Source organism: Exophiala aquamarina (assembly GCF_000709125.1).
Source record: "Exophiala aquamarina CBS 119918 chromosome Unknown aczIA-supercont1.9, whole genome shotgun sequence".
Classification (NCBI taxonomy): Eukaryota; Fungi; Ascomycota; class Eurotiomycetes; order Chaetothyriales; family Herpotrichiellaceae; genus Exophiala; species Exophiala aquamarina.
This window is the reverse complement of record NW_013550579.1, coordinates 733,246-759,520: the sequence shown is the minus strand read 5'-3', so window position 1 is coordinate 759,520 and position 26,275 is coordinate 733,246. Positions and strand designations below refer to the sequence as shown.

General features: G+C 49.8%; 7 protein-coding genes across 7 annotated transcripts; 6 read left to right on the top strand and 1 right to left on the bottom strand.

Moving 5' to 3' along the window:
- Nucleotides 1–5,566: 5,566 nt before the first annotated feature.
- Nucleotides 5,567–6,671, top strand: A1O9_09240 (uncharacterized protein; the record flags this gene model as incomplete). Its single annotated transcript, XM_013401934.1, has 3 exons — nt 5,567–5,609; nt 5,707–6,160; nt 6,230–6,671. 3 exons carry the CDS (start codon nt 5,567–5,569, stop codon nt 6,669–6,671), a joined length of 939 nt encoding a protein of 312 aa, XP_013257388.1.
- Nucleotides 6,672–9,457: 2,786 nt separating this feature from the next.
- Nucleotides 9,458–11,133, top strand: A1O9_09239 (uncharacterized protein; the record flags this gene model as incomplete). Its single annotated transcript, XM_013401933.1, has 4 exons — nt 9,458–9,817; nt 9,874–10,363; nt 10,409–11,001; nt 11,050–11,133. The coding sequence occupies 4 exons, from the start codon at nt 9,458–9,460 to the stop codon at nt 11,131–11,133; spliced, it is 1,527 nt and encodes a 508-aa protein (XP_013257387.1).
- A 1,302-nt stretch (nt 11,134–12,435) lies between these two features.
- A1O9_09238 (uncharacterized protein) lies at nt 12,436–14,544 on the top strand (the record flags this gene model as incomplete). The annotated part of the gene is made up of 8 exons (XM_013401932.1): nt 12,436–12,724; nt 12,756–12,757; nt 12,780–12,855; nt 13,013–13,148; nt 13,201–13,321; nt 13,370–13,531; nt 13,585–14,287; nt 14,345–14,544. 8 exons carry the CDS (start codon nt 12,436–12,438, stop codon nt 14,542–14,544), a joined length of 1,689 nt encoding a protein of 562 aa, XP_013257386.1.
- A 606-nt stretch (nt 14,545–15,150) lies between these two features.
- A1O9_09237 (uncharacterized protein) lies at nt 15,151–16,508 on the top strand (the record flags this gene model as incomplete). Its single annotated transcript, XM_013401931.1, has 2 exons — nt 15,151–15,429; nt 15,552–16,508. 2 exons carry the CDS (start codon nt 15,151–15,153, stop codon nt 16,506–16,508), a joined length of 1,236 nt encoding a protein of 411 aa, XP_013257385.1.
- Nucleotides 16,509–17,365: 857 nt separating this feature from the next.
- A1O9_09236 (STE/STE20/YSK protein kinase) lies at nt 17,366–19,664 on the bottom strand (the record flags this gene model as incomplete). Its single annotated transcript, XM_013401930.1, has 5 exons — nt 17,366–17,515; nt 17,552–17,675; nt 17,823–18,102; nt 18,190–19,402; nt 19,464–19,664. The coding sequence occupies 5 exons, from the start codon at nt 19,662–19,664 to the stop codon at nt 17,366–17,368; spliced, it is 1,968 nt and encodes a 655-aa protein (XP_013257384.1).
- Nucleotides 19,665–22,156: 2,492 nt separating this feature from the next.
- On the top strand, nt 22,157–23,447 carry A1O9_09235 (uncharacterized protein; the record flags this gene model as incomplete). The annotated part of the gene is made up of 2 exons (XM_013401929.1): nt 22,157–22,241; nt 22,297–23,447. 2 exons carry the CDS (start codon nt 22,157–22,159, stop codon nt 23,445–23,447), a joined length of 1,236 nt encoding a protein of 411 aa, XP_013257383.1.
- Nucleotides 23,448–24,526: 1,079 nt separating this feature from the next.
- Nucleotides 24,527–25,711, top strand: A1O9_09234 (L-fuculose-phosphate aldolase; the record flags this gene model as incomplete). Its single annotated transcript, XM_013401928.1, has 2 exons — nt 24,527–24,776; nt 25,104–25,711. The coding sequence occupies 2 exons, from the start codon at nt 24,527–24,529 to the stop codon at nt 25,709–25,711; spliced, it is 858 nt and encodes a 285-aa protein (XP_013257382.1).
- Between the last annotated feature and the right edge of the window lie 564 nt (nt 25,712–26,275).

Sequence of the window (26,275 nt, the reverse complement as noted above, 5' to 3'; positions counted from 1 at the left end):
CCATCAGCAACTTATCATCCTATTCTCTATCGCAGATGCATTGGTCATCCGAAAACATTATGCACCGCTTTACGGACGAAAGATCTTCTGGCACTGCAAGAGTCAACGCGTTGGCCAAGCCACAGGAACGAAGAAGAATCAAAGCAAGACAACCAAACTGCTGTGTTTTCTTTATGTCTCGCACATCGACCGCAGGAAGAATTTCCCTCTCGATGTTCCCAGTATCTGCTGCTGAGCTGCTAACGTGATTCGGACCTCAAACATTACCAATACCCCTGGCCGCAGCCAATCTCTGGCCCGTGAAGAGACAACGAGCCATCGGGAATCGCCAGGAACAAATACACTGCATTCTTCCATACCTAGATACTATTGTGCGTACTTCAACTTGAACAATCACCTGTGGACCACATTTATCGCCCGATGTTCTAAAAAGCTAAGAACAACCTCGTGATGATTAGAATATCTATAGAAAAGCTTGACACTTCAGAATGTAGGAATATTATTTTTTGGAGATAGTTCATTCACGCGGCAAGGCCATCGCGCTTAAATGCGTTTCGAGATCTGAATGCAGAAGACGCCTCGCTGATATCATGATTGTCCTATTTTCTACGAGATCCTATGGCAAGACAACGCTGAAACCACCCAACGTTGAATGTCCCCACAGGCCCCCACAAGCTGCGTCGCAGCCGCTGCATGAAATTACGAAAGCCGAACAACAAAAGACAGATACCATATCGTCCCTAGAAAGAGGCATACGAGCCTTAAGGCGTTGAATAACTCACAAAAGATACCATACCAAGACTTCCACACTTCCAGTGCCTGTATAAATCCATCAATCTTGATCAAGTCATTGATCTAAGCTCAAACCACTGTGTGGAGCTGGAGTTAGAGCATTAGCCATGCGTGAGCAATGAATGATACTCACATCCTAATCTAATCTCATCTCGGCCTTAACTCTAACCTTAACTCTAGCTCTAACCTTAAGTCCCCGGGCCAGGAAATAACCCGGCCTAGTAATGACCCACGTAATGCACTCTGCCACCAGTCAATATAATCGTATTTTGTCTACTCTACAACGTCATTAATACTGAATTGATGTATGTACGGAGTGAGTGGATTGTTTCTCTGTCCATCCTGTGTAGTGTTCCTTGTAGGCAAGCGAGATGTCGACCTCGCCGTCGCCTGTAAGGCCTCCATACCTTGCCTCGCCTGCCTTATCGTCTCGATGCTCGCAAAGACCTCATTACAGTCGATTGCTACTCGCTGCCGTCGTGTAGCGTAAAGTTCGTCTAGTTACTTACGCTGAATAGTCAACTGTTGTGATTTAAGTGTAATATCCCACTGTAATCGATCGAGAACTTTGCTAGTCTTACTAAGCAATAAACGGACTGATCGAGAGACGGTCTCACGCCGTGAAATCGACTGCGTTTCCTACCGTATTCCACGCTGATTTAGAGGTGTATGAATAGTACTTTGTATATATTGAATTAGCCTGCGTGATGGCGGCGTTACCGGTAATATTTGACTGGTTTGACTGTCTTGTAGGACTTGATGAGATCGTACAACTTTGCGAGGGTTCCATGGATAAATACTAGCTACATTCCACCCAGCAGTAATACGGAATGCTGAGAGACCTTCATTACTTGCTTTTTCGTATGATTTAAGGAACTTGCTCCTCTTTACGGCCGAGGCGTCGTCGTACCTAGCTAGGTTAGCGATTTCATCCCGATATCGGCATTTTAGGAGTGAAAAGTAGGCAAGATTAAGTGGCTATAGAATATGACTTAAATGAGGTATTAAATAGACTAAGGTAATTCGATTTATATGGTATTCCCATATAAACTCGTATGTAGTATGACTTTTATGACCGTTAACTAGGAGGAGTCGATAATCATTCGATGCTGTTTGAGGTATAAATATCTATCGTAGCTAGGCTAATCCGATATCATTTAAGGTCCAGCCATTTAGTGAAACCGTATATAAGTAGTCAGGAAGGTCTAGTTCGGTAAACCAAGTCGATTAAAGCGTATTTCCTTTAAATATAATAAGGTATTGAAGTCGACGGCTAGTTACGGATATTATCTCGATAATTAATATCCATTCACGGTTTTCTAGTGTTGCCTTATATGACTGGGTAGTATCGGCCCTGCCAATCACTCGTTGATTGGCGCAGATACCCTAGGGCGATGCCTGTCTCGTCCATATTAAAGACATTGTGCTACGGAACCTGATATCGCTCTTATACAGCCTTAAAATGCTTAAACTAGCGAGTTAAGGACTCAGGAGTAGTACTCTATAGGCGTAATCCATGGATCTTTTTACCTACCTTTAAATGAATCTCTGGATGACGCTGTACAAATCGTGATATCTACTTTTGGCCAATCTTTATAGTGGATATTGACTCGCCTCGTATGATGACGACGAGTTCTCGTATTTAAGTAAAGCTGGGAGGGTGTCCTTGGCCCTTAAGGTCGAGTATCTATCGTATAAGGAGTTGCTCTTGTTCGTTGGTTAATAGCTGTTGTGGTTCATGAGCAATTGCTCGTGAAAGGCCTCCTTGTAGTCGACGGCCGAGGGTCTTTCGGTCAACGTCATTTACTGCCGCAGCGGAGCGAATAGTTGGATGCCGTCGAGTTTCATAGTCTAGGATGGCTTGTTGGATTCGAGCCTCGTGATTTAATGCCATTTTAGCTATATAAAAAGGTGGTTTGTACGAGCAATTTAGTGTAGAAGAGATGGAGTGGTAGAAAAAGTCGCGTTGAGACGCGTGGGTCATTACTAGGCCGGGTCATTTCCTGGCCCGGGGACTTAACCACTAAGGCTGCCAACGGGCTCCTCGTTTGGCAAATATCCGATGGTTACGCTCAAGCTCACACGCTTTAAAGGGGTATAAAAAAGATTGCAACTTGGAACCTATCCAAATATAAGCTGAAATATTTCCATATCAGCAAGTTCGATACACAAGTTGCTTGCACCGTTTCGGGTCTAGCCTTTGAAAATATTCCAGTCTCGGGTGTTGCCCCTGTTTCCAAGATCCTCCTTCTCAGGCTCAAATAAATTGTCTGTCTCCTCGCATATCCCGACTAAACATGTTTCTCTCTCTTTCCTATTCCCTTTCGTTCCAGCCTCCTCGTTCAATCCAAGACACTGCCATCTTTGAGGCCTAGTGAAGTGTTGTGCCATATTTACCATCGCAATTTCTTCTAAAAAGCCAGCTCTCCCTATTTACTCCTTGCTGCTTCTTTCTCACCCTCGCGTACCTGAGACTCTTCTTCGGTTTTCATCACGAAGCTAAATCATGAACGGCTACCATGGTTCTACTTCACAGCCACTTGGGTAGTTACTTTCTACTGCAAAACCGACAAGTGAAACTCAAACCCTCTGCACCATTGTCACTCTGCACCATTGTCACTCTGCACCATTGTCACTCTGCACCATTGTCACTCTGCACCTGTTTCCTGACCATCACCCCCGTGGATATTCTTGCTGTCGAGTTAACAAGCCACGATGTCCTCTCAGCCCACTCAGCTGGAGACCACACCCTACTGCTTCCGCTGCTAGCACCAGCCTGGACTCGATGATGGCCCCCTGAAACGGTGCGGGAGATGCCTCTCCCGTCATTACTGCTCAAGTGACTGCCAGCGTAACGACTGGCCCAGGCACAAAATGGAGTGCGGTACAAAGAAAGCTGGCGGGCAGGCAGCCCCATGCAAGAGAACAACGGTACGTTTCAGGGGGATCCCTGGTGCTGGAGCAAGAGCCTCGCCCGATCTCGAGATCATATACCATCTGAGAACCTCGAAGCCACATATCAAGGATATTTCTATGTCTGGTCCATACTTTCCGGTTGAAGCAGTGGCCGAGCAGGTCCGACACAGACTCACCGTGGAAGGATGTGTGGAGGGCTGGCAGAGCTTCGACGAGATCGTTGATGCTGGCTAGTTGGGCGAGCTCGCGCATCTGAATACACCAATGCGAGACGGCAACATCATCATGTTGAAATTGCTGCCCGAGAGGAATGCCGGGGTGGCAAGAGCATGCCCCCGGGAAGTATGGAAGGCCGTAGTGGGCAACCCGATCTCGCCAACTTTCTGGATCGCGCCAATCGAGGTCAACAAACTCCCTAGGACCAGCCCCCAACAAAAGATATGGAAGGTCGGAAGACCTTCACAAACAAGCAGGTGGCAATCAAGGATGCTCAATAGGCGTTGCAGGAACTAAAGGCAGGTGCAGCAAGTGACGCCCAGGTGAAAAGCATGCAAGTGACTCGCTTACCAGCGTTGTTCGAGGGTATCGTTTACTCTGCCCGAGAGAACACTGGCCAGACAGTCATGGTCATGTACGACAGTGGCGAAGTGACACAGGTGAACTTGCAGGACTGAGCTGTGGTTATTACGCAAGATGCGTTTGTCCATCGTGCAGTGCCAGCTTTCGAAATATTTGAAAGCGTGCTCTCTATATGTTTCATTCGTCGTCCCGACTTCTGAAAAAAAAGCTTGTCAGAATAGACTCAGCCGCACGGCGGCTCCTATGCGACCGTAGAGAAGGTCTCTCTGACAGCTTCACCTGACAATTGCCTTGGATGAAGAGTTCAGCCGTCCTCCTTCATCCTGTAACCAGAAAGAAGCCACTATCCTTGATACGTCACCCTTCGTCTGTCTTACCTGATGGACTTCGTCTCGCCTGACCGTCCCGTCACAAGTACCATCATCTCACCAACGAAGCCATAAGTTGAGTTATCGGCATCATGTCCAGACACGGTCCACTCTTTTAGATCCAGACTTGGGTAAAGGCAAGAATGCCCTCCTTGCCCCCTCCCAAAATATTCTCGACCGAGTAGATGTATTGTGACAGTCTCGCCCTCCCTTGGCATTCATTGTTGAATTATACTTGCCTCGGGTAGTAGTTTGTCGGGCGAGAGAGTCCCAGCCATGAGTCCCGCGCGCAGGACTGGCTTGCCTTGGGCCTGGATATATTTCCTGTAGCGACACTACAGTTATCTGTCAAATGTGGTCCTTGAGTTGTGTGACCAGGTGATCAGGGAGCATGACAGGTTGCATAAACTATCACATATATCTTCGTCCGCCCATTTTCGGATGAAAGCCATATTTCTCAGCGTCACGTAATACTCAAGGCCGTGTGGAGCCTTGGAGCGAAAAGTTATGCAGCCAAATCAACCTTATCTTCGCATTGACAACACAGCAGAACAAGAGGCCGGAAGCGTGGTTCATTATTCAGCTCGTGAAATGATTGGCTGAAAAGACACAGTATATTTCGTCCGTGTTGGTCACGTGAGGACCAAGGTGGGTGCATTCAGCCTTGCTCGGGGGCGGGCAGCTGGGACGGACGAGCCCTATGCCCGGATTGATTAGTGTCGAGCATGAGGTGTGGGTTTGGTTAGGAGTATATAAGTCGAGCGAAATTGAAGAAACACACCCTTTCTCTTTCTTCTGTGAGGCTGAGATAAAACATCTCAAAACTTGAAAAAAATCATCAGTCGTGATTGAAGGCAGTTGCGCGGTTTGGACCGACCAAACCAAGTGGGGAAACCATCCGCGAAACAGCCATGTCGAAACAATACTTTCTTCGAGAAGATGCTGTGTGGTTCGGTATGCGCCCATTTCTCCATCCACTCCCTCTCCGAAGCACCCTTGGAATAGTCCGAGACCCTAAAAGGCTGACAACAGAGGTGTTCCCACGCAATAGTGACCGGCGGATCATCAGGCATCGGCAAAGCCTTCCTCACTCTCCTCAGCAGCAGCAAAACAACTTACCGCCTTGTCGCAGTCGCACGCCAGCTCTCTGCACTAGATTATCTCCCCGACGCACCCAACATCCTCAAAGTGATCATGGACGTGACCTCTCCCTCGGCCATCCAAGCCGCCGTTGCCCAAACGATCGAGAAATTCGGCCGTATTGATGCCCTGATCAACAATGTCGCATACTCGCTGCTGGGCGACACGGAGAGCACGACAGACGGGCAGGCGCGGAAGCTGTTCGAGACGAATTTCTGGGGTGCGGCAAATCTTATCAGAGCAGTCGTCAGGGTGATGCGCGAGGAGAATCCTAAGAGTGGAGGGCAGATTGGTGGGATTGTCGTATTCATGAGTTCTGCGGGTGCGAGGGTTGCGTTCCCAGGGGGTGCGTATTATTATGCGACGTGAGTATTCACCTATCCCTGGACGACGGCGATAAAAGATCAATGAGCTGACCAATTCGTAAAACGTAGACGGTTCGCCATGGAAGGCTTCATGGAGAGTTTCCAGAACGAACTGAGTCCAGCATGGAACATCCACTTCATGACCGCAGAGCCTGGTGGCGTCAAGACCGACTACCTGGAGAAATCCGTCATCGTCACTGAAAGGCACCCTGCGTATGCAAACGACTCTGCGGGAGCGACGAATTATATGTTGGGCATGATGAGCAACAAGGAAATCATCAACAAGTTCGCTGGACCGGAAAAGCTGGTGCAGGTTGTAGTTGACACGGTGAGGGACGGCATCGAGGGGCTGGGCATTCCGTTGAGGCTTCCGCTTGGAGCAGATTCGTGGACAATTCTTGAGGGGAGTTTGGGCAAGGCTGTCAAAGATCATGAGGCGTTGAAAGCAACGGCGTTCAAGACGTCGATTGAGGGACAGACTTTGGCGGGGCTGGAGAAGCTGTTGGATTAACTGATTGCTCAAAAGCGGTGTTTGCGGAGCGCCTTCAAGTGCTCCAGTTAGAGAATGTGTATGGATGTGCAAAGGTGGAGATCAAGAACCTGGGGTCCTAGAAATAGTAATGTTACCCAAGTTTTGCTCGATGGGGACGTTTGACAGTCCTAGGCGAGGATACGAGGCGTGCGACCGATATTGACAATGCACCGAAGAACTGGATCTGACAGAAAGACCACAAATCGCATGGTCAAGCAATGTCGCAGCCATACAAATCCATAGAGATCTCTCAATGCCGCCCAAGTTTACTGCGTTCAACGGACTGTCCATTTCAGTACGGATCCATCTTTCAGGGGATATTTCCACTGTTTTACTCTCGCGAGGACGATCTCGAGGTTGTCCTTCCCGAGACATCTATTTCGCGAACCTCTAGGCTGATGATCAAGCCCACCTGTTCTGCCCGCGAGCCAGGCATGTATTCTTTGATATAGGCAAGACTTGGTTGTTTCGATTTTGCAAGCATTTGCTGATACGATGCACATCCCCTGCGCCATGGACATAATAGTGAGCCGGCGTTTAGTACCACCCCGCGTCCGCCGCGAAACAGTACCCAGCTGGTCTGTAGCGATATCTTGAACGGAGCATAGCAGGCTTGTCAATTGGGGTCATACTTCGCACTGTGGGAAGGGGTCTCAATACCGGGGTCTTTGATACTGATAAGCTCCAGATAGTATTGTTCAGCGAAGATGTGAACTTGGCCAATTGAATTCTTCTGTTCCTGGTTGAGGCACAAATACCACGGTCCCAATCGGCTGAGGACTAATATGCATGATGTCCATCGACGTTTTGAGGAGGTCCATCGAAGAGTCAGGAGACATGTCCATGAGCACCCAAGGGTAACAAGCGTGCTTCTCGGTTGGGCTCTGTTTACACGTCAAGAGTAATGACCAGTCAATTTTGACGCGGAATTCGTAGCCTGGACGACGATATTTGATACGCTATTGATATCGCCGTGTTTTGTCGTAGTCAGCAATCAGAGCTAGGCTGAAGATGGAATTCCTGATTTCGCTTGGGAAGGCTGAAAATAGGGGGCCTGTCTCCTCGCTGTCGATGGTGTGTATATCCATCCACATTAGGATCACCATCCGTAGGCTGCAGGATGGAAGTCGTGTGCTGCCAACCGCAATCTCAATTTGCATTAGTTAGACTGATCTCAATCTATGGCGCAAGAAGCCTTGTGGACCTCGGGGTTGAACCCGGACCAAGGTTGCAACCATGCTAAAGGCCCTAATGTTTCACGTTGACTTTGGTGCCGAAGGAAAGTCTAGGGACCAGGGACTAAGAACGGAGCGTTGTTACCTCGAAGAGTTGTCGTATCGAGGGAGAAGCTTATTGAGATTTGAAGTGCTGTAGGTGAACCAGCAGGCCAGCATTACAAGTGCGGTTCTCCAGGTGTCATACAGAGTACGGAGTACTATCCGCCTTGAGATAGGCCCTGGCTCATGCTCGTGCACGTTGGTCCTACAAGCTGGTACTTTCAGTATGCGTACCATGAGTCCATGGCTGGCCAACCCCACAACCGGATCTTAGTTGCAGGTCTGTGGATGATAACTTTATCCCCAAGCGGACACATTGGGGAGTGGTGGACCGGTGGTGCCCCTGACGCTGGAGGGGCATCCAAGGAACCTTGCAGGCAGTACGAGTACTCCGTCTCGCTCGCGTTCCTCTGTGTTTCGTCTCGTGGCGGCCACGAGGCGAAGAGAGCGAGGGCAGGACGGAGTACGGAGTACGGAGTAGAGAGGATCCCAGAGAGTTAGACGTGCGGGGGCGTTCAAGCTTAAGTACGGAGTACCGAGTACCTCTGTAATACTTGAGAGCCAGCGCCAATGCGGGCACCGAGCAGTTGCTGTGATAGTTAAAGCCAAGCCCATAAAGTCAGCCCACCGCCATTCTCATACGCCGGCTAGCGGCTTGTTTAACTAACTAGTGAGCGCCAGGCGATGCCCGGAGAGACAAGGCCTCTAATAACCCATGTTTGTTCCCGGGGGCATACAGCCACGTTGTTGGGTCTTGCTACGGGTAATGCCCTCCCTCCAAGGGTCGATTTCTTTGCAGCGCGCTCGTTCTCCTTCTCTCGCTCTCACCCCTTGATCAAAACATTGAAATCGGAATTGAAAAAGTGTCTTTGTTGAGCGGAGACGGAACGAGGACCTCAAGACCCGAGCTTCAAGATGAAGCCCCATTGTCGCTTGCTACTGAGTTAGTCCTACGTTGTACGGATAGTCGCTGCGCAAGTTGAGATTTCGCTATTTTAGATAACGCCAAAGTGTTGGAACCGACACAGTCTGCATCCCTCTTCCATCGCTCCATCGCTCCATCGCTCCGTCTCGCCTTCCCCTTGTCTTTGCCTTTTGGGTCCAATCTCAGATTTCTGCCTCACTTGCTGTATTCGCCCGCTTGAGTTTTCCCTTGGCCTTTTCACAGCTTAACAGCCCCCTACTTTCTCCCCCAGGCGTCTACCCTCGGCCTCAACACAATATCTCGTACATTTTTGTCATTCCTGTTCCACAGATCGGTCATCTTGCAGGACTGCTGCAATCTTCAGGCCCAGGCACGTTGCATCGCATCACTCATGGCCACGCGATCTGCTGTCACACAACCCCTTGCAGTTTAGCCGCGAACAGCCGATCCGAAGTTCGCCTCCTGCGCGCATTGGCTCACGTGGCTTGACGCGAGGAACTCGCGTTCTGTGCAAGTTTCACCGCCCACCGCCCACCGCCCACCGATAGGGCTTCTCCGCCATGATGGGCATTTTCAAGAAAAAAGACTCCAAGTCTTCTTCAAATAATGATGCTGCAACATCTAAGTCGCTGTTGAAGGCTGCCGTCACCGTCGAACGCATAAACACTTATTCACACAAATCACCGAAGCTCGTATCTGACAAGTTTGCCGCCCCAGCCATGTCCGCCTCCGTTGCTGACATCTCAATTCCTGACCCTCCTGATCCAAACACAAAACCGGCGGCTTACCTTCGGAGTATCCATGCCGTTAGACAAAGGACCAGAATAGTCCTCGAAGAGGCCAAAGTCAACGCTCTCAACCATTTTGATGTCGACTTGACCAAATTTCAGGACACTGCTGATTATGTTGTTTCCATCATCAAGGTGAGTACCGCGAATAAAAATGATATCTTTGTGCTGCACCTCCTGATTGAAGCCAGCGCGATTTTGCGGGAGAATACTCTGCCATCCCCCCACATGGTCGATGGCAACATTTCGAAGTTGGAGGCCGGCCTCGTGTGACCCAGCTACTGCAATCGTGGCCCAGCACGATAGATAACCAGGAAAGAACCCGCCGACTGATCGATCTTTTCCTCGTTTCAGTCTTGCTCGATGCAGGTGCTGGCACTAAATGGTCCTACAAATCCAAAGAATCTGCAAAGGTCTACTCCCGAAGTGAAGGTTTGGCTGTCGCAAGTCTAGAAATGTTCAAAGCTGGAGCGTTCAGCAGCGATGCTAGTCGCCCCCACCAAGTTGATGCGGCCGGCCTCCACAAGTTGACTGTCGATACTTTAGCCAGAGGAATGCAAGTTTCCGATTCCAATCCCATGTCTGGACTAGATGGTCGTGCAGGTCTTTTGATACGGCTTGGTAAGGCTCTTCAAAACGCCGAGATTTTTGGTGTCGAGGGGAGACCTGGAAACATGATTGGTAGGCACCCACGGCTGGCTGTAACTTCAACACTTAGACTGACAGGCATAGATTATCTGATATCACATCCAACAACACAGGCCTCATCAGTCCCTGTCATTCTCCTACCAACTCTATGGAGCGTTCTGATGGATGGGCTGTCAGGTATATGGCCGGCGACCAGGACCAATATTCAAGGAACGCCTTTGGGTGATGCGTGGCGATGCCAAGCAATGCCTAAATCACCACCAGCACACCCGTGGGAGACCATTGTCCCATTCCATAAGCTCACTCAATGGCTCTGCTACTCTCTGATGGTTCCGATGACCAAACTGCTCAATGTCCATTTTGCTGGAGCTGAGTTGATGACAGGTCTACCAGAATATCGCAACGGTGGCCTCCTGGTTGACACCGGGCTCCTCACTTTGAAAGAGGCTGATAGAAAACGAGGATTGAAAATTTATCATGAGACGGTCGCAGAGGGCAAAGCCGTGGAGGTCGTGCCTACCTTTGAGCCATCTGATGACGTAATTGTTGAGTGGAGGGCTGTTACAGTTGGTTTCCTCGACGAACTTCTGGCTGCTGTCAACAAAGGCCTTGGACTAGAAGGGCATGACCAGCTAAGTTTGGCCCAAATGCTTGAAGCTGGAACTTGGAAGGTAAGAGATGGTCTCACTTGTCTTGAGCTTAACCTAACAAACTTTTAGGGTGGACGTGAGCTCGCCCAGGTATCAAGGCCTATAACCAAGGGGCCTCCGATCGGTATTATTTCTGATGGAACCGTTTTCTAAATCCTGGGGTGATTCTTTCAGCATTGCCAATTCCTTCTGCTTCCCCCCCCCCCCGGTTGTTGGTGGGCAAAAACTTGAACATGTATTAACGAGGCTATGCATGGGTATTACGATCGGACGGAGATTCTAGTTCACAGTATCGGTGTCTAACTTGCAATGGATTTCTAGGGATCTGATCCTGCTGGAAGCGTCAATGCAATGATACGTCCAACTTCTCAATTCTTCGATTTTGAACAGGTCGAATTGTCACGTGGCTGCGCTTCGCAGGAATATGATCAGACCTATACATGCAGTGGCGCGGGAGCTGTGAATGCCCCCATCAGGTGACCGTGAGATGCAACACTCTGCTGACAGAGTACTTGTCTCTCACCCTCCTTGCTCATCAAACTATTGCTAGCAGGTCGGATTCTAGGCTCGGGCTCAGTGGAAGTAGCAGCTGTGGTGTTTTATGATGAAGCTGCCATATTATGTCCAGGTACGTGGTCACAAATGGAATGTGTACTTGGTGTGAAGCAAGTCATACCAGAACCTCAACAGGAATCTATTGAGCTTTCCACAACTCTTGCTCTCAAGCAGGCATAATCATTCCCTTAATAGCATTCAAGCATGACTATGACCTTCTCAAGTAGGTCTCGAGCCTGGAGCGTCTCACCCAATGTGGGTACGGCTGTCCAACGCAAGCTAAGCGTAAAGTCCGAACCCGTTGCATGGTGACATCGCAACAGTGTCCCATGCATGGAGCCTGAATCCCGACGGGGTGTGATCCTCTGCGCATTTTTTCATCAATCAAATGCTGTATATAAATTTCGGCTGGCAGTCACAACTCAAGATGTGGTAGTCTCGATTGTGATCTGGCAGCACGCAAGCCTTGGCATAAATAACGATATACTTGGATCGATAAGGCACTACCTATGAGATGCGTGCAATTGTGTTATCATCGAAAGTGTATATTGAGTCTTCTCTTGGCCTGCAAAACCAGATCCAACAACTGCCATAAACACATTGAAAGCGGAGATATTTTGCAGCACAGAACCGGTAGGCCTCCTTGCTATTACTCCACAATGCTCTTAGAAGGCCATGGCATTTCGTGCTTCCAAGACTTGCGAGACCAGCCACAGGTATGGTGTCATCACGAAGATTTCGCTTTGCGTGATTGGCATTCAGAAAGTTTGTCCAGCTAGAAAAGGCCGCGAGGGAGGGTCTGGGCTAGCGTCCGTGGAGCTTCTCAACCTAAGGGCACTTCTTCTCACTTCATCAACCGTGATTGGAAGAGCCTGCACCTTTAATGTCGGGTTAACCACAATGTCTGTCCCAAAAGATCCCTTGGGTAAAGCCCGCGAAGAGCTGGGTCATGACAATCAGAGTCCCCCGAAAGATGCGCTCACCAATGAAGTCATCAGCGACGACGACAGCTCAATCGAGGATATCGATGGTGACTACGGCTCTTACGGGAACCATATTTTTTCCGATCCTAAAGTCGCTGAACACTGGAGAAGTGTCTACGAGACCGCGACCTATGAAGGCCGACATCGATTCGATCCCACTTTTACTTGGTCGGCTTCTGAGGAGAAACGGTTGAAAAGAAAGGCATGTTCGACAATATTGAATTGATGAATTCAGAGTGGTGAGCTTACAGTCATGAATAGGTCGACTTCCGCATTATGTCATGGTGCTGGTTGATGTTTCTTGCCCTGGATCTCAATCGAAGGAATATCAACAGAGGTACGTTTCCAGCACGCAGTGAACGAGTTAATAGATTCATATCGGATGAGACGTCGCCACGAGCCACCTCTGCGAAGCCCAACATCTTTTCTTGCTACATTCTTCGCCGTCACTTCGTAATGCAACTTTTGGCACCTACGGCTAATTTACATAACAGCAATCAGTGATAACATGCTCCCGGAGCTGGGGATGAATACCAACGATTTCAATTATGGTCAAACCATTTTCCTGACCTGCTTCTTGTCCGCCGAGCTTCCATCTGGCCTGATCTCCAAGAAGCTGGGCCCCGACATGTAAGTGTGGCTTTTTCCAGAGCTAGTTAGGAGTTGACCAGATCTGTCTCAGTTGGATTCCATTCATAATTCTGGCGTGGTCAATCATATCAGCAGCCCAGGCGGGTCTTGCCAATAAAACTGGTTACTATGTCTGCCGTGCATTGCTTGGACTTCTCATGGGAGGATTTATCGTATGAGCCCTTTGCCAATATTCAAATCCGTGCTGAATACCTGCGCAGCCTGACACTGTTCTGTATATTACCTATTGGTACAAGTCGAAAGAACTTCCTATCCGCCTGAGTTGGTTCTGGACTGTCCTTAGCACTTGCAATATTCTTGGATCGCTGCTAGCCGCTGGCATTCTTCAGATGAGAGGTATTAGTGGCTGGAGTGGATGGCAGGTATGATTCTTCGAAGCCCGTATCCTTACAGCATTAATACTAACCCATGGCAGTGGCTCTTCCTGCTAGAAGGCGTCGTGACAGCAGTCGTGGGAATCGCTAGTTGGATACTCATGCCAGCTAGCCCGTGCCAAACTGCCAGTCGATTCCGGGGCAAAAAGGGATGGTTCACTGCGCACGAAGAGAAAATCCTCGTGAATCGTTTGCTCAGGGACGACCCGTCAAAAGGAGATATGCACAACAGACAAGCAGTTGGACCTAAGCGGCTATGGAAATGCTTGAAAGACTACGACCTGTGGCCGCTGTACTTGATCGGACTGACCAACTATATCCCACCGAGTCCACCTTCGAACTACCTTGCATTCATTCTTCGACAAATGGGATTCAGCAGTTTCAACGCAAATCTACTCACCATTCCCTCACAATTCATGTTCGGGGTGAATCTGCTGATCATCTCACGAATCAGTGAATGGGTCAACGAGCGATCCATAGTGTCATCGACATCCAATATCTGGATCTTTCCTTGGCTTGTTGCGCTAGTGGCCCTAGGCGCAAAGGCAAGCAACTGGGTCCGGTATGCTCTACTCACAGGCCTCCTCTCCTACCCGTACTGTCATGCAATTCTGGTGGCATGGAACTCGCGCAACTCCAACGCTGTCCGAACGCGCGCGGTATCCGCTGCTCTCTACAACATGTTTGTCCAAGCGGGGAATATCGTGGGATCCAACATCTACCGGGACTCTGACCGACCACTCTGTAAGCTGTCTCCTCCGCGAGTCACATATGCACGCTTTGCTGACGGTGCACTGATAGATCTACGTGGAAACAGGATTCTACTTGGGATCTGCACCTTTAATATCGTCATGTTCTTCTTCGTCAAGTATTACTATGTCATACGCAACAAGAGGCGAGAGGAGGCGTGGAGTAGGCTCACTGCAGACGAGAAGCACGACTACATCCATAACACCAAGGACGAGGGTACCAAGAGATTGGATTTTAGGTTTGTTCATTGAGTGGTCCAGTGGTCATTGACATAGGGGAGGATGTGTCTGTCATCTCGACTTTTGGCAAACTGGGCAATCTGATTGCGTGAATACTTGGTTCATCTCTGTGCGCACCTTAATTGATACTAGCATCCAGATTGCCCCTTTTCGATCATGACGCTTTTTAAGATCGTAGTACGTCACGCAGAGTCAATCAGTCGCTCTCAAATAAGTGTCCTTGAGGAGACTGCCCCATGCACAATGGAAGTGAGATACGTATAGTAGCTGACTCATCCCCGAAACTCTATTTCGAGTCCGGTATCGGTGTTGTGACTACCGTTGGTGTCATTCAAGATTCAAGAACAATATTTGCACTGCTACACTGAAACATGTTGAACTCGACGTACCAGCAGACCTTCCTAGCTGATGATAAAATGCCAGTGGAAGAGCAACCCTAACCTCCTGCGACTGGTTTCCTGCTACTATAAACCCTTACGCACGACTTCAAGTTCAAAGCGCAAGCCTCCACCCAGGGTAAGGCTACCCTCATACCTCCCACCTCGAGGCAGCCCACAGAATCAACAACCAAAATCAACTCCCACCCCGTCCAAGAGGAGCCTGGAAGCAATAACCGCAATGGACGTCCGACTCCATACATACTACCCGCGACGGACCCTTAACCTGTCAGAGTACATCCCACGGCTCAACCTGACACAGTCCCGACAAGAACAGCACCAACCACCCAATGTCCTGCTGTTCATCGGCGGCATGTACGATAACTTCCGATCTCCGAAGTATCCAGATGACCTGGCAGCCTTGTTCCCGCGGGACGAGCCCAACCAGAAATGGAGTGTTTTCCATGTACAGCTGAGCTCGGCGGGTAAGTGTTTTGGCCTGGTGGATTTAAATCGTGATGTAGGTCAAGATTTTCACTTTGGAGCCTTGTGAGGGTCTTGGACTTTCTTTTTGGCGCTGCTCTATTCCTTCAAGGGTTCAGGGTCGAGATTATACTCACATTGCGGGCCCCCTTGCAATAGGTCGAAGAAGTCGGTGAAGCAATCAGCCACATCCGAACGACCATCACCAAATCGCCCACCACCCCGGTCGTCATCATGGGTCACAGCACAGGCTGCCAGGATTCAATGCATTACATGTGCTCTGAATTTTCAACCCCGAAGCCACCCTCCTCCTCCTCCTCCTCCTCCTCCTCCTCCTCCCCTTCATCATTACCAACCACCCCTTCCCGCCCCCAGATCTCGGGCCTAATCCTGCAAGCCCCGGTCTCCGACCGCGAAGCAATGCTCGACTCCATCAACAGCAAACCCGCCGTTGCGGCAGCCTACAAAGAGGCCCTGGAATTTTGCGCCTCGACGCCCAAGGCCGTGCAGTCCAAGGCCCTGCTGCCGTGGAACCTGTCCTACCCACTGATGGGCTCGATCCCGACGACGGTCGCGCGGTTCCTCAGCCTCGCGTCGCCTGACAGCCCGGCATCGCCCGGTGCGGACGACTATTTCTCATCGGACCTCAGCGACGCGACGTTCCGGTCGACGTTTGGCAAGTTAGCCGCTTGTGCGCACGTCGTTCCGTCGAGTAAGGAGACGACCAGGACACCGAAATCAATGCTCGTCCTCGTCTCTGGCAGCGACGAGCACGTGAGCAAGCGCATCGACAAGGAGGCGCTGATGGCGCGGTGGAAAGACGCCATTAGCAGTGGTGGTTCCCAATCGACTCAGTCCGATCCGCAAGCAGCAGTGCTCTCGCCGCACTCGCTGATCATCAAGAACGCACTGCACGACATCTCGGGCGCGAGTGTCGAGGCGCGGACCGCGAGGCTGGTCGACATGCGCGGTGCCGTGCTCTTATACCTGAACGACGTTGTGGGCGATCTCGATGACGGCGGTAGCGGCGCTAGTGAATCCAGCCCGTGGGCGATCTGGAGACGCGACAAAGCCGCCATTGATGCGGAGCGCGGCGTGCAGGGTGTCAAGCTGTAGATGAATACTTCCAGTTCGCTAGAGGAATGAGATAAAGGGATGAAGAGGGTACAGAGACTGTCGTGGAGCGGATGAGAACGAGGAAGAGGAACGCGCGTCGCCGACTTGAGTGTTTTGGTCACAATGGCTGGTTGGCTAGTGAGGTCTACTACACGTACAAAAGCATTTCCCCGTATATTCCCCTACATATATACCCGTTCATATATGCATATATATAGATGCATGTTTATATCGTACATAGTCATCCGCTCTGTTCATACATTACTAACCGTACACAGACCCGGAAAAGATACCAGGAAAAGATAAGAATACTTCAGCTGAAACAGAGAGATGTTGATTTGCTTTATCATGGTGATGATACAGAGGCACCAGATCGGTACCTACATCTATCTATCTTGGCCGCTATATAGAAACAGGAAGGAGGCCGTGATATATTCTACATGTCGAGAACGCCTTTTCGAAAGGTACGCTTTTCGGTGTTCGTGCTGTTCAAACAAGGGGGAAACCACCCCACGATGTAGTGCAGGGAGGTCAATGAGGCAAATGATCATGGAAAAGCAAAGAAAATCTCCACTCCTACCATATCGTTATCCGCTTTCGCTATGCAATTTGAAGCTGATCGTTAAAAATAGAAAAGGAAGTCCTTCCAACCTCGCCCTTCGACTCAACCTCACCCCTGCTCCAAGGATGAAAGTTGATTCATGATCCGAGATGTAAATGCACCCGAGACACAGATCTTTGAAACGCCCCGTCTTACAACATAGTATACTTTCGTGAAGGCATTTATGTTTGTGGCAACCTGAGGTGATCGTTGGATCTGTAATGATCAAGTACTGGTGCAAGACATCGACTGGACTTCACACAGCAGGCCATCTCATTCTGAGACCCTCGCACCATCTCTCAAATAAGACATCCGCAAGTTGTCGATTATGATCCAAGCCGCTTTTGAATCCGTTGGTGATTTCTTTCTCCAGCTCAGCGTCTTCATTTGCTGCAGATCTTTTTTTCTTGTCTGGGCTTTTTGTGCCACTGACGTCGAAGACCTGACTCGAATCCCTCGATCTGTCCATTGCTGCTTGAGCTGATTGTCGCCGTCGGTGAGACTTCAAATGTGGATTGTTCTGTGCAAGGAGTAGTTTTGCACCAACATTGCCTTTAGTTGGCGTACTAGGCGTTACTTGTCGACTTGCATTTGCGGAGATAGGAGGAGGTTGTAACGCAAGATTGCCAACTTTGATTGGCGAGGAAATTTGCTGCTGCTCTGGTTGTGGCACGGATGATGGACGCTGAGACATAACAGATGATCGGTGAGACTGCTTTGAAGGCAACATTTTCTTCAGGTCACCATCCCCTCTCATATTCTTGATGATAGAGCTCATGATGTGGTACACTCCATCAGGGTCAACATTTTCGAGATCTGAGAATGCCTCTGCTAATCGAGCAACGGCCTCACGCTTTACTTCATCTGCGGTATCATTCAAAACATCTTGACAAGATATTCCGATTGCGTTGGCATACAACTTTCGGCCAAGATTTGCTTCTTTCGACTCAGGGGCAATAGTGGTTGCCGTGGAAGAGAAGCGAGAGGAACTCTCTCTCTTTGCATCTCCGAGTAGGGACTTGTCTATATCCACAAATTGGGGCAAACCGGGTTTTGCTTTTGAGGGTGTCCTAATAACACTAGAACAAGGGTCCTCATTTTCTTCGTTGGTATCAACCAAAGCACTTGGTGATACTCTTCTAAATTGACGTACAGTGCTGGGGCTGTTACCAAAAGACATATTGACACCCAATGGATTCCGATTTTGAGCACTGGATACTCTCTTCTTTGCTGTTTGTTTGACGGAAGATTGCTCGCCTGATGCCAACTGTTCACGTTTAGATTCGGAAATTTTTCGCATCGTTGACGTGGTTGGACTGTGTTCAGGGTGTCGATCATGATCAAGTGCTAGGTTTTGCATCATTTGTGCAGGATTACCTTCGGAGTGATTACCCTGCACATCAATGCTGGGTCTCTTTCTCTTCTGTGTTTGTACACTTCTGTAATCAACTGCTGGTACTGCTTTTACAGTCTCGAATACCCAGTCATCATCGTGTCTTATGCTTGGCAAGTTTCTGAGGGTTTCGGCATAATATTTCAAATTCCGTTCGCCACCTTTGCCAGCTTCCCAGTCTTGCTTTCTAGCAATCAATTCTTGAAGTCCTTCGATCTTACCAGCAGACCGAATAAAGCGGTGCTTCAGGAGCTCTTTGGCGCTGCTCCTTTTGTCCGCATCTTTCGTCAAGCAAGTCGCAACGAAGTCGCGGAACTCTCTCGACCATTGAGACCCTTCCAGTCTCGGAGCGGATTGTTTGGGAATCAAGAAAAGGACCTTCATAGGATGAACATTGGCATGTGGAGGCTCGCCATTTGCTAGTTCCATAGCGGTTATCCCCAGGCTCCATACGTCGGCTTTAGCATCGTGACCTTCTTGTTGAATAACCTCCGGCGCCATCCAGAAAGGTGTCCCGACGAAGGTGTTTCTCACACTCTTCAAACCGACTAATTGTGCGGCCACACCAAAGTCAGCGAGTTTGACCCTACCGTCCATACCCAGTAAGACGTTTGCAGCTTTGATGTCTCGATGCAATTTGCCTTCTCCGTGCAAGTATGAAAGGCCAAGTAAAAGCTCTCGGCAGATAATGGCAATGTGGCTTTCGGATAGGCAATGAGGAGGAGGTTTGAGTAAGTCTGCGCATGATCCGCCTCCCAAGTATTCCATCACTATCCATAAAGTCTGCCGCCGCAGAAAGGCGAGACGGTATTTGGTGACGTGGGGACTGGCGCAGGAGGAGAGGACCGAGAGCTCGGAGAGGATGTCGGAGAGGTCTTCTTCAGATGATTCCAGATCGACCTGTGGATGAATTGTCAATGTCCGAGTCTAGGGATGTCATCGGAAATATGTTGCAACTTACATGCTTGATGGCGACGATTTCACCGGTGGCCTTTTCAATGGCTTTATAGACGACACCGAACGAGCCACTACCCAGTTCTTCTAGCACTTGATATCGATCTGCTAATGTGTCGCCATCTGCCTCGTCATGTTGGATCTGGAAAGGTGCTTGGGAAGTAGTGCTTCTTGCCTCTCGAGGCGCACCTTCCGTGTATGTCATCATCGTGGTGAGGTGGTGCTGCCTTCTTGATGGGTCACTAGTGCTGGTTCAGTTGCCTCTAACCAAAAGGCGGTCAAGGAGGGCGTCCGAGTGATGGTCTGCGTACGTCGCACGTCAAATTCTTGTGCCCTCTTCGAGTCGCCCGTAAAAACACCAGTGATCCAGTCGAATGTAGGCGACGGACATATGCAAATGCTGTTTATCCGTACGAATGTGAATGCAAAACGTGTATATGCGCCGAAACAATGATGTCAAAAAGAATACAATCGGTGATGGGAGGTGCCGTAGTACAGCATTGACGGTTGGAGGCAGGAATAGAAGAAGCGGGAGGAGAGTAGGTCCAGGGTTGCTAATGTAATAAGAGTAGTGGATGACCGGAGTGACTGATATGACTAGGGTGCGGCCGAGGATGAGAACGAGATGAGATACTCGTGGCGTCCTGAAGCAAGCCTCATGACCAGGTAAAGTTCGACACGATACGTCCCATTTCAGCTCGAGAAGTACCCTCTTTAGGCTGCGATGGCGGTGCTGGAGTTCGCCTGGTGGTGGTTTTGTTTACCATAGCAACCCAGTCCCAGAACGGTTTAGTGGCGCAAACCGGAAGCGGGAAAACCCTGACGCGGAAAGCCGAGGTGCTAATGGCTCCCGCTAACGGCGGCACTAATGCAGGGGCCAAAGGAAGAACGCTACCTTGTCCTTGGTTCTGCTCATTTCCATTATTATTATCATCTGTGGATAGCTCGAAAGGGCGTGTATGTACGGGACAACGGGTACGAAGTACTCGGTACCTGCCTAAGATTACTTGTCGAATCCGAGTTTCTCCATCGGAATGGGTCCTCAACCTCGATCCATCTCAACCTGAATCAAGAGAGCCAGATTGCCTACTTCTTTGACCCCTCTGTTCGTTGGTGGTCCCTCCCCCTAAGCCACATTGCTGCTCGTCATCTCTTGTTGTTGTCAGGGGTTCAACTTACCAGTTTCTAGAAAGATTTGCGGGAGATTCGGTAGGGTTGCTAGGGAGACACCGCAAATAAGTCTGCGCCCTCAGTGCTTCAGGATAACGACCAGTGTGTGAGATGTATCACAAGGATTTCTCTACATATAGTCTGAGTTATCGTCACTCCAAATGATTGAGCCGAAAGTCTCAAACTGAGTCAATGCTTACTTTCCCGTTCATGGGATTTTGCTGTATTCAAAGATCGATCTTGTGCCACAGTGTGCCACTTGCTATGCTGCATGTCAGAAAGGTCTAGTCAACCAAACCGGGATCCCGTGCACGGTCCATTTCTCGACCTGTCGTTGTCTGTCAAATTACGCCGTTAAACCCCATTTGTTGACATCAAGTAGCAACCTCGACGAAATGAGGTCTTATGATGCCTTATTTGGAGGGTACTCGAGCCTCCAACATACTCAAAGAATGTGTCAATTGCTCCAGAAATCCGGGGTACACTCGATGAGGTAGTCCCCCGACAACAATAAGAACCGAAGTCGTGCGTTAACCAAAAGGTCGATGATTGAATTTCGAAGCAACGTCTTTTGCAAGACCCCAACCGTGCTTTGATCGTAGGGCATTGAATCGGGTGATCGTTGTCAGGAGCCGAACGCGACTTGCGTGGTCACACTAGCTACCATTCGGCAAGCCGTAGATGAAGAATGTCTCACCGACGGATCCCTTCACTACTAGGTATATGAAATTAAATCACTGCAACTTGGTTCAAAGTAATCTGATAACGCTTTAATAGTTGGAAGCGGTGTAGATGTGTCGTGAATCCTTAGTGTGCGAGTTCAGTTCTCTCAGCGACTTATTGTTGATCACATTATGGAGTACTTGGATGCCTTGAGGTATGATCACGTGGGAGCTTATATCGCGCTGACGTCACTGTACATTGAGGACTAAAGCAAGTCCTCAACAATATCAGCATCGCTCGCAGTGTGTAGAGCTTACAGCAGTGAAATATTCATGCCAGTACTCGTAGTCACAGCAGCCTTTATGTAATGATTGATTCTCCTCAGCCTGATAACCAACGTTCAAGCAAAGCTTGATCATTCAAACTTCTGGAAAATAGCGGGTTGGCTTTCCTAGAACAGCAAGGGCGTGGCTCGGCATTAACGGCCAATTGGTGAGTGGCTCCTGCAACTTTTACATCCGAGCTCGGCGGCAGATTTCGGGCAAATCGTCTATCATTCCCAACTTTTTCCAGTCTCGATGTCATGTTCGCTGGTATCTCCGTGTTAAAGTTCTCTTCACTACCGCCTCCCACAACGACCACGACACCCTGATACACCTTGGTCGAATCTCATGTCTTGACGCTGAAGTCCTTCTGCCATACATCACGCCCATAAGCGCTTGAATGTCACTTTCCTTCCCCCCAAGCTCTGCGCATTCACTTGATCATTCTGTCGCCTCCGAAGACGCGCTCGGGCATGATGCGCATTTCCTACCAGACGGACAACGGCATGAGAGAGTTCTCTTCAAGGAACAGAATACAAAGGAGATGTCGGCCTCAGATCATCTCAACATTACCGCCGGCCAGCGTATGATCTCTGCCACTGTCGGAAGTGTCCTTACCTCGCTGCTGGGTATGTATTACGAATGCGCAGGAGGGTTGGCCGGATTCTCACTAACAGCTTGTAGTCACACCCTTGGATGTTGTCCGTGTCAGATTACAGTCTCAATCGCCTCCCACACCACATAACCTTTCTCGCTTCGCGGCATACTCTACCAACTTTAAACACCTGCCACCAGATCTAGGCATCAACTCCTGCTGTCGAGAAGTGTTCTTTATGGGGAGTAATGGAGAATTCTGTATAGCCGGTCATGGAAATGGACACTCGTCCCAGGCCATTGCAGCCGATTGTGCTGTGGAGGAGACACAGAAGAGAACATTTAACTCGACACTGGATGGAATAAGAAAGATCGCGAGGAATGAAGGTACATTAACATTATGGCGTGGGCTTAGCCCAACTCTCGTGATGGCCATTCCTGCCAACGTCATCTACTTCACGGGGTATGACTGGCTTCGTTATAGCCATGTCAGTCCGGTAAGACGTGTGTCCAACGATACCTATGCGCCTCTGGTAGCAGGTGCGATTGCCCGAGTGGCGGCAGCATTTGCTATATCACCAATTGAAATGTTCCGGACACGAATGCAGGCCACTCAGGGAGTTTCGACCGGCATTTACAGAGAGACATTCTATGGACTGCGACGAATGACACAAACACAAGGATATACATCACTCTGGCGTGGGCTAACCTTGACCATGTGGCGAGATGTTCCCTTTTCAGGATTTTACTGGTGGGGCTATGAGGCACTACGCAACTCTTTGACCGATGCGAGGGCAGCTTCTAGGGGGCAAGAACTTGATCCCGATCGGTCTCTGACAAGCGGAAGACAACTTCAGAAGGATGAATCGCACACAGCCACCTTTGTGGATAGTTTTTTCGCCGGCGCGGTGTCAGGGGCTGTGGCAGCATTCATCACAACTCCCTTTGATGTTGGTAAGACCCGTCAACAAGTCTACCATCATGCCGGTGATGATGCAGGCTCAATAGCTGCAGCCCGAGAAGCCGTCAAGAACGGGAAGGTCATTCCCGAGGAATTGTCCATGCCACGATTCCTGATGCACATACTCCGAGAAGAAGGGTTGGGTGGATTGTTCAAAGGATGGGCCGCCCGATGTTTGAAGGTAGCACCTGCGTGTGCTATCATGATCAGCAGCTACGAAGTTGGCAAGAAATGGGCCAAGAGCCAAAACGAAAAGAAGGCCGACAAGGAACAGGAGTGATGCGTCTCATCAGACATCGGTGTCCAGTCAAGACTGGCCGGGTCGTTGTAACAACACAAAGTCGAATTGTTCTCCATTAATATTATATGCGAGGCGTTGTGGAAAGGAATCTGCATGAGACGCGGCGTTGATTATGGATCTTTCGTCACGATGTCGACGATGTATAGAATCTGGACTCAGCTCTCCGGTGTAGGTATATCTCACGGGCTGGTCAATTGACCTGACTACATCAGGTAGTTAAGTAATTGCGGAGGTATTCTACTCTCTTACGAATAAACAATTTAAAACGCTATGGCGTCTTACGTATTTGGTCCGGTCAAAGGAGATACGTCGTACAGAGTAGTATAGTAGTATATGTATTACACACTCATGCTCGACATCCATCGCGTGGGCCGACGGCATCTCGAATAGTAGTTCCGTCGGCTCCTCCTGAGTCCCTTTACTGGAACTCGGACTACTACCACCTAGGCAAAGCACCACATAATGATACCCCGCACCCGTATCAACAACCACGGCGGCCTCAGGAATCGAGGCGAGGAATATCCATCATCGACCTGGCCCTCAGTCCATCCATCCACCCAACCAGTGCCGCCACCGCGCATCGCATCGGCACCACGACTTTGTTGCTCTCCAGCAAACGGCCCATTTCATTCTGCAAATCCTCTCACTCACTCACACACACACACACACACACTCTCTCTCTGTGTCTCCCCGATGCCGAGTTTCCCGAAGCCCTCTCCAACAAGAGCATCCCTATCTCGGAAATTTGCCTAGGCCGAAATATTGCAGTCCCTCAGCTAATAGATGACAACGACTGGTTAATAGTTCCTGTAGCATCGTCATGGCCAACTTATGAATTCCTCCTGCATTCATTCGGATTTTGGATTTGGACCTCCCTTCTCCCCCCCTTCCCCGAATTCTTGCCCGTTTCGACTATAATTGGTTTCCACGACGTCGAAGTATATCTTCATCATCATAATCACCATAATCATCATCAAGCCTCTACACCTCGCCCCGGTGCTTGATCCATCCATAATAGCCCCAAGCCGTAAAAGACGAAAAGTCAAAAGTAAGCAAAAATGGCGCCCGCACTAGACGTGTACGACGCCTCCTCGAAGGAGAACCGCAGCGTGCAGGCGCTGGGGAAGACGAAGAGCGGCAAACAGCTCAAGATCCGCGCGTACCCGCGCTTCGACTCGCTGGAAGAGGAGCGCTTGTACCGCAAGCAGCACCTCGCCGCGGCGTTTCGCATCTTTGCGGACCGTGGCTTTGACGAGGGCGTTGCGGGACATATCTCCGTGCGGGATCCCATTCTGAGGGATCATTTTTGTGAGTTGCTTTTCTTTTCTGCTTGGCCGTTTTGCTGTTTGTCTGTTTTGGGCGACGGGCTACAGCCGAGAGGATCGGAGAGGGTTTGCTTTTACGAAGGGCAAAGTGATGGGTGTAGGCGTGGAAGGATAAGGATGGAAAAACAACATAACCTACGCTTTGGGTGAAGGGTATATCTGTGTTCATGTCTGTATGGCTGTGTGCACGCAGTCTCGGAATGTTGCCGTCGTCGTTAATTCCCCCTTTCACATAGACCACAATTCTTGCCATGTTAAGCCCGGTTCTGTTGTGTCCTCGCTGACAAGCACCGCACCCTACCTACTCCAGGGCTCAACCCGCTCTCCCAGCACTTCAGCCAAATCAGCGTATCGGACCTGATCCTCGTGAACGAAGACGGCGAAGTCGTGATCGGCGACGAGCCCATCAACGCCGCGGCCTTTGCGATCCACTCAGAAATCCACAAAGCACGCCCCGACGTCGACGCTGCATGCCACGCGCACTCCGTGTACGGGAAAGCGTTCAGCGTGTTCGGGCGCGAGCTTGACATGATGACGCAAGACGCGCTGCGGTTCTGGAAGTCGCACGCCGTGTACGACAATTTCGGCGGTGTGGTGCTGGACCGCGAGGAAGGGAAGCGAATCGCCAAAGCTCTGGGGAACGGAAAGGCTGTTATTCTGCAGAATCATGGCTTGCTGACTGTCGCCAAGACGGTCGATGCTGCGGCGTTTTGGTTCATTAGTCTGGACAAGACTTGTCATGCGCAGTTACTGGCGGATGCGGCCAGTGCGGGTTCCGGGTATAAGAAGATTATGATCAGTGATGACGAGGCGGAGTTCTCGTATGCGTCGGTCGGCACTGATGAGAAGGGCTGGCTGGCGTTTCAGGGGTACTATGATGAGCAGCTTGCGAAGACAAATGGGAGTTTTTTGAAGTGAAAGGACATCAGAGAAAGAAGAGGGAGGAAAGAGGGCAAATTGGCTGAGCAGTTGTAGCGTGCAGCTGCTATGGTGGGAAAGTTGGTCTCGTCGAAGCACGTTGAATGTGTGTCAGTGGCTGGAAACAATGGAGAGAAACTATTACTCTGTGGTCGTCAAAAATGGCATACTGCTTGGTTTGCTCCTGTGATCCATTTACCATCGTTTGGTGGTTGCCCACGGAAACTTGGACCGCATCGCAGGGCGATGGGTCTCTTCGTAGTTCTGAAGACCTTCCAAGCAACCATAACTTACCAAGACAGCGCGTGTCCAGCTCCATCATGAATGACGCCGTCATCAGCACGGAGGGCCATTCGCCCTTTCCTTCCTGTATTTCTCGTTCTCACCATGACTGAGCAGGCAAACACGCCACGATTTCATGCAGGAGGAACAATAAGCACGCGGTTCATAAGTAAGATCGTACGTTGGCGTTTATCCAAAGACAGTGGACGCCATCAGCCAAGGACGAGTGAAGTGTCGAGTTTGTCGACTTCGTCTCTCGACATTGAGGGTTTATCGTCCGTA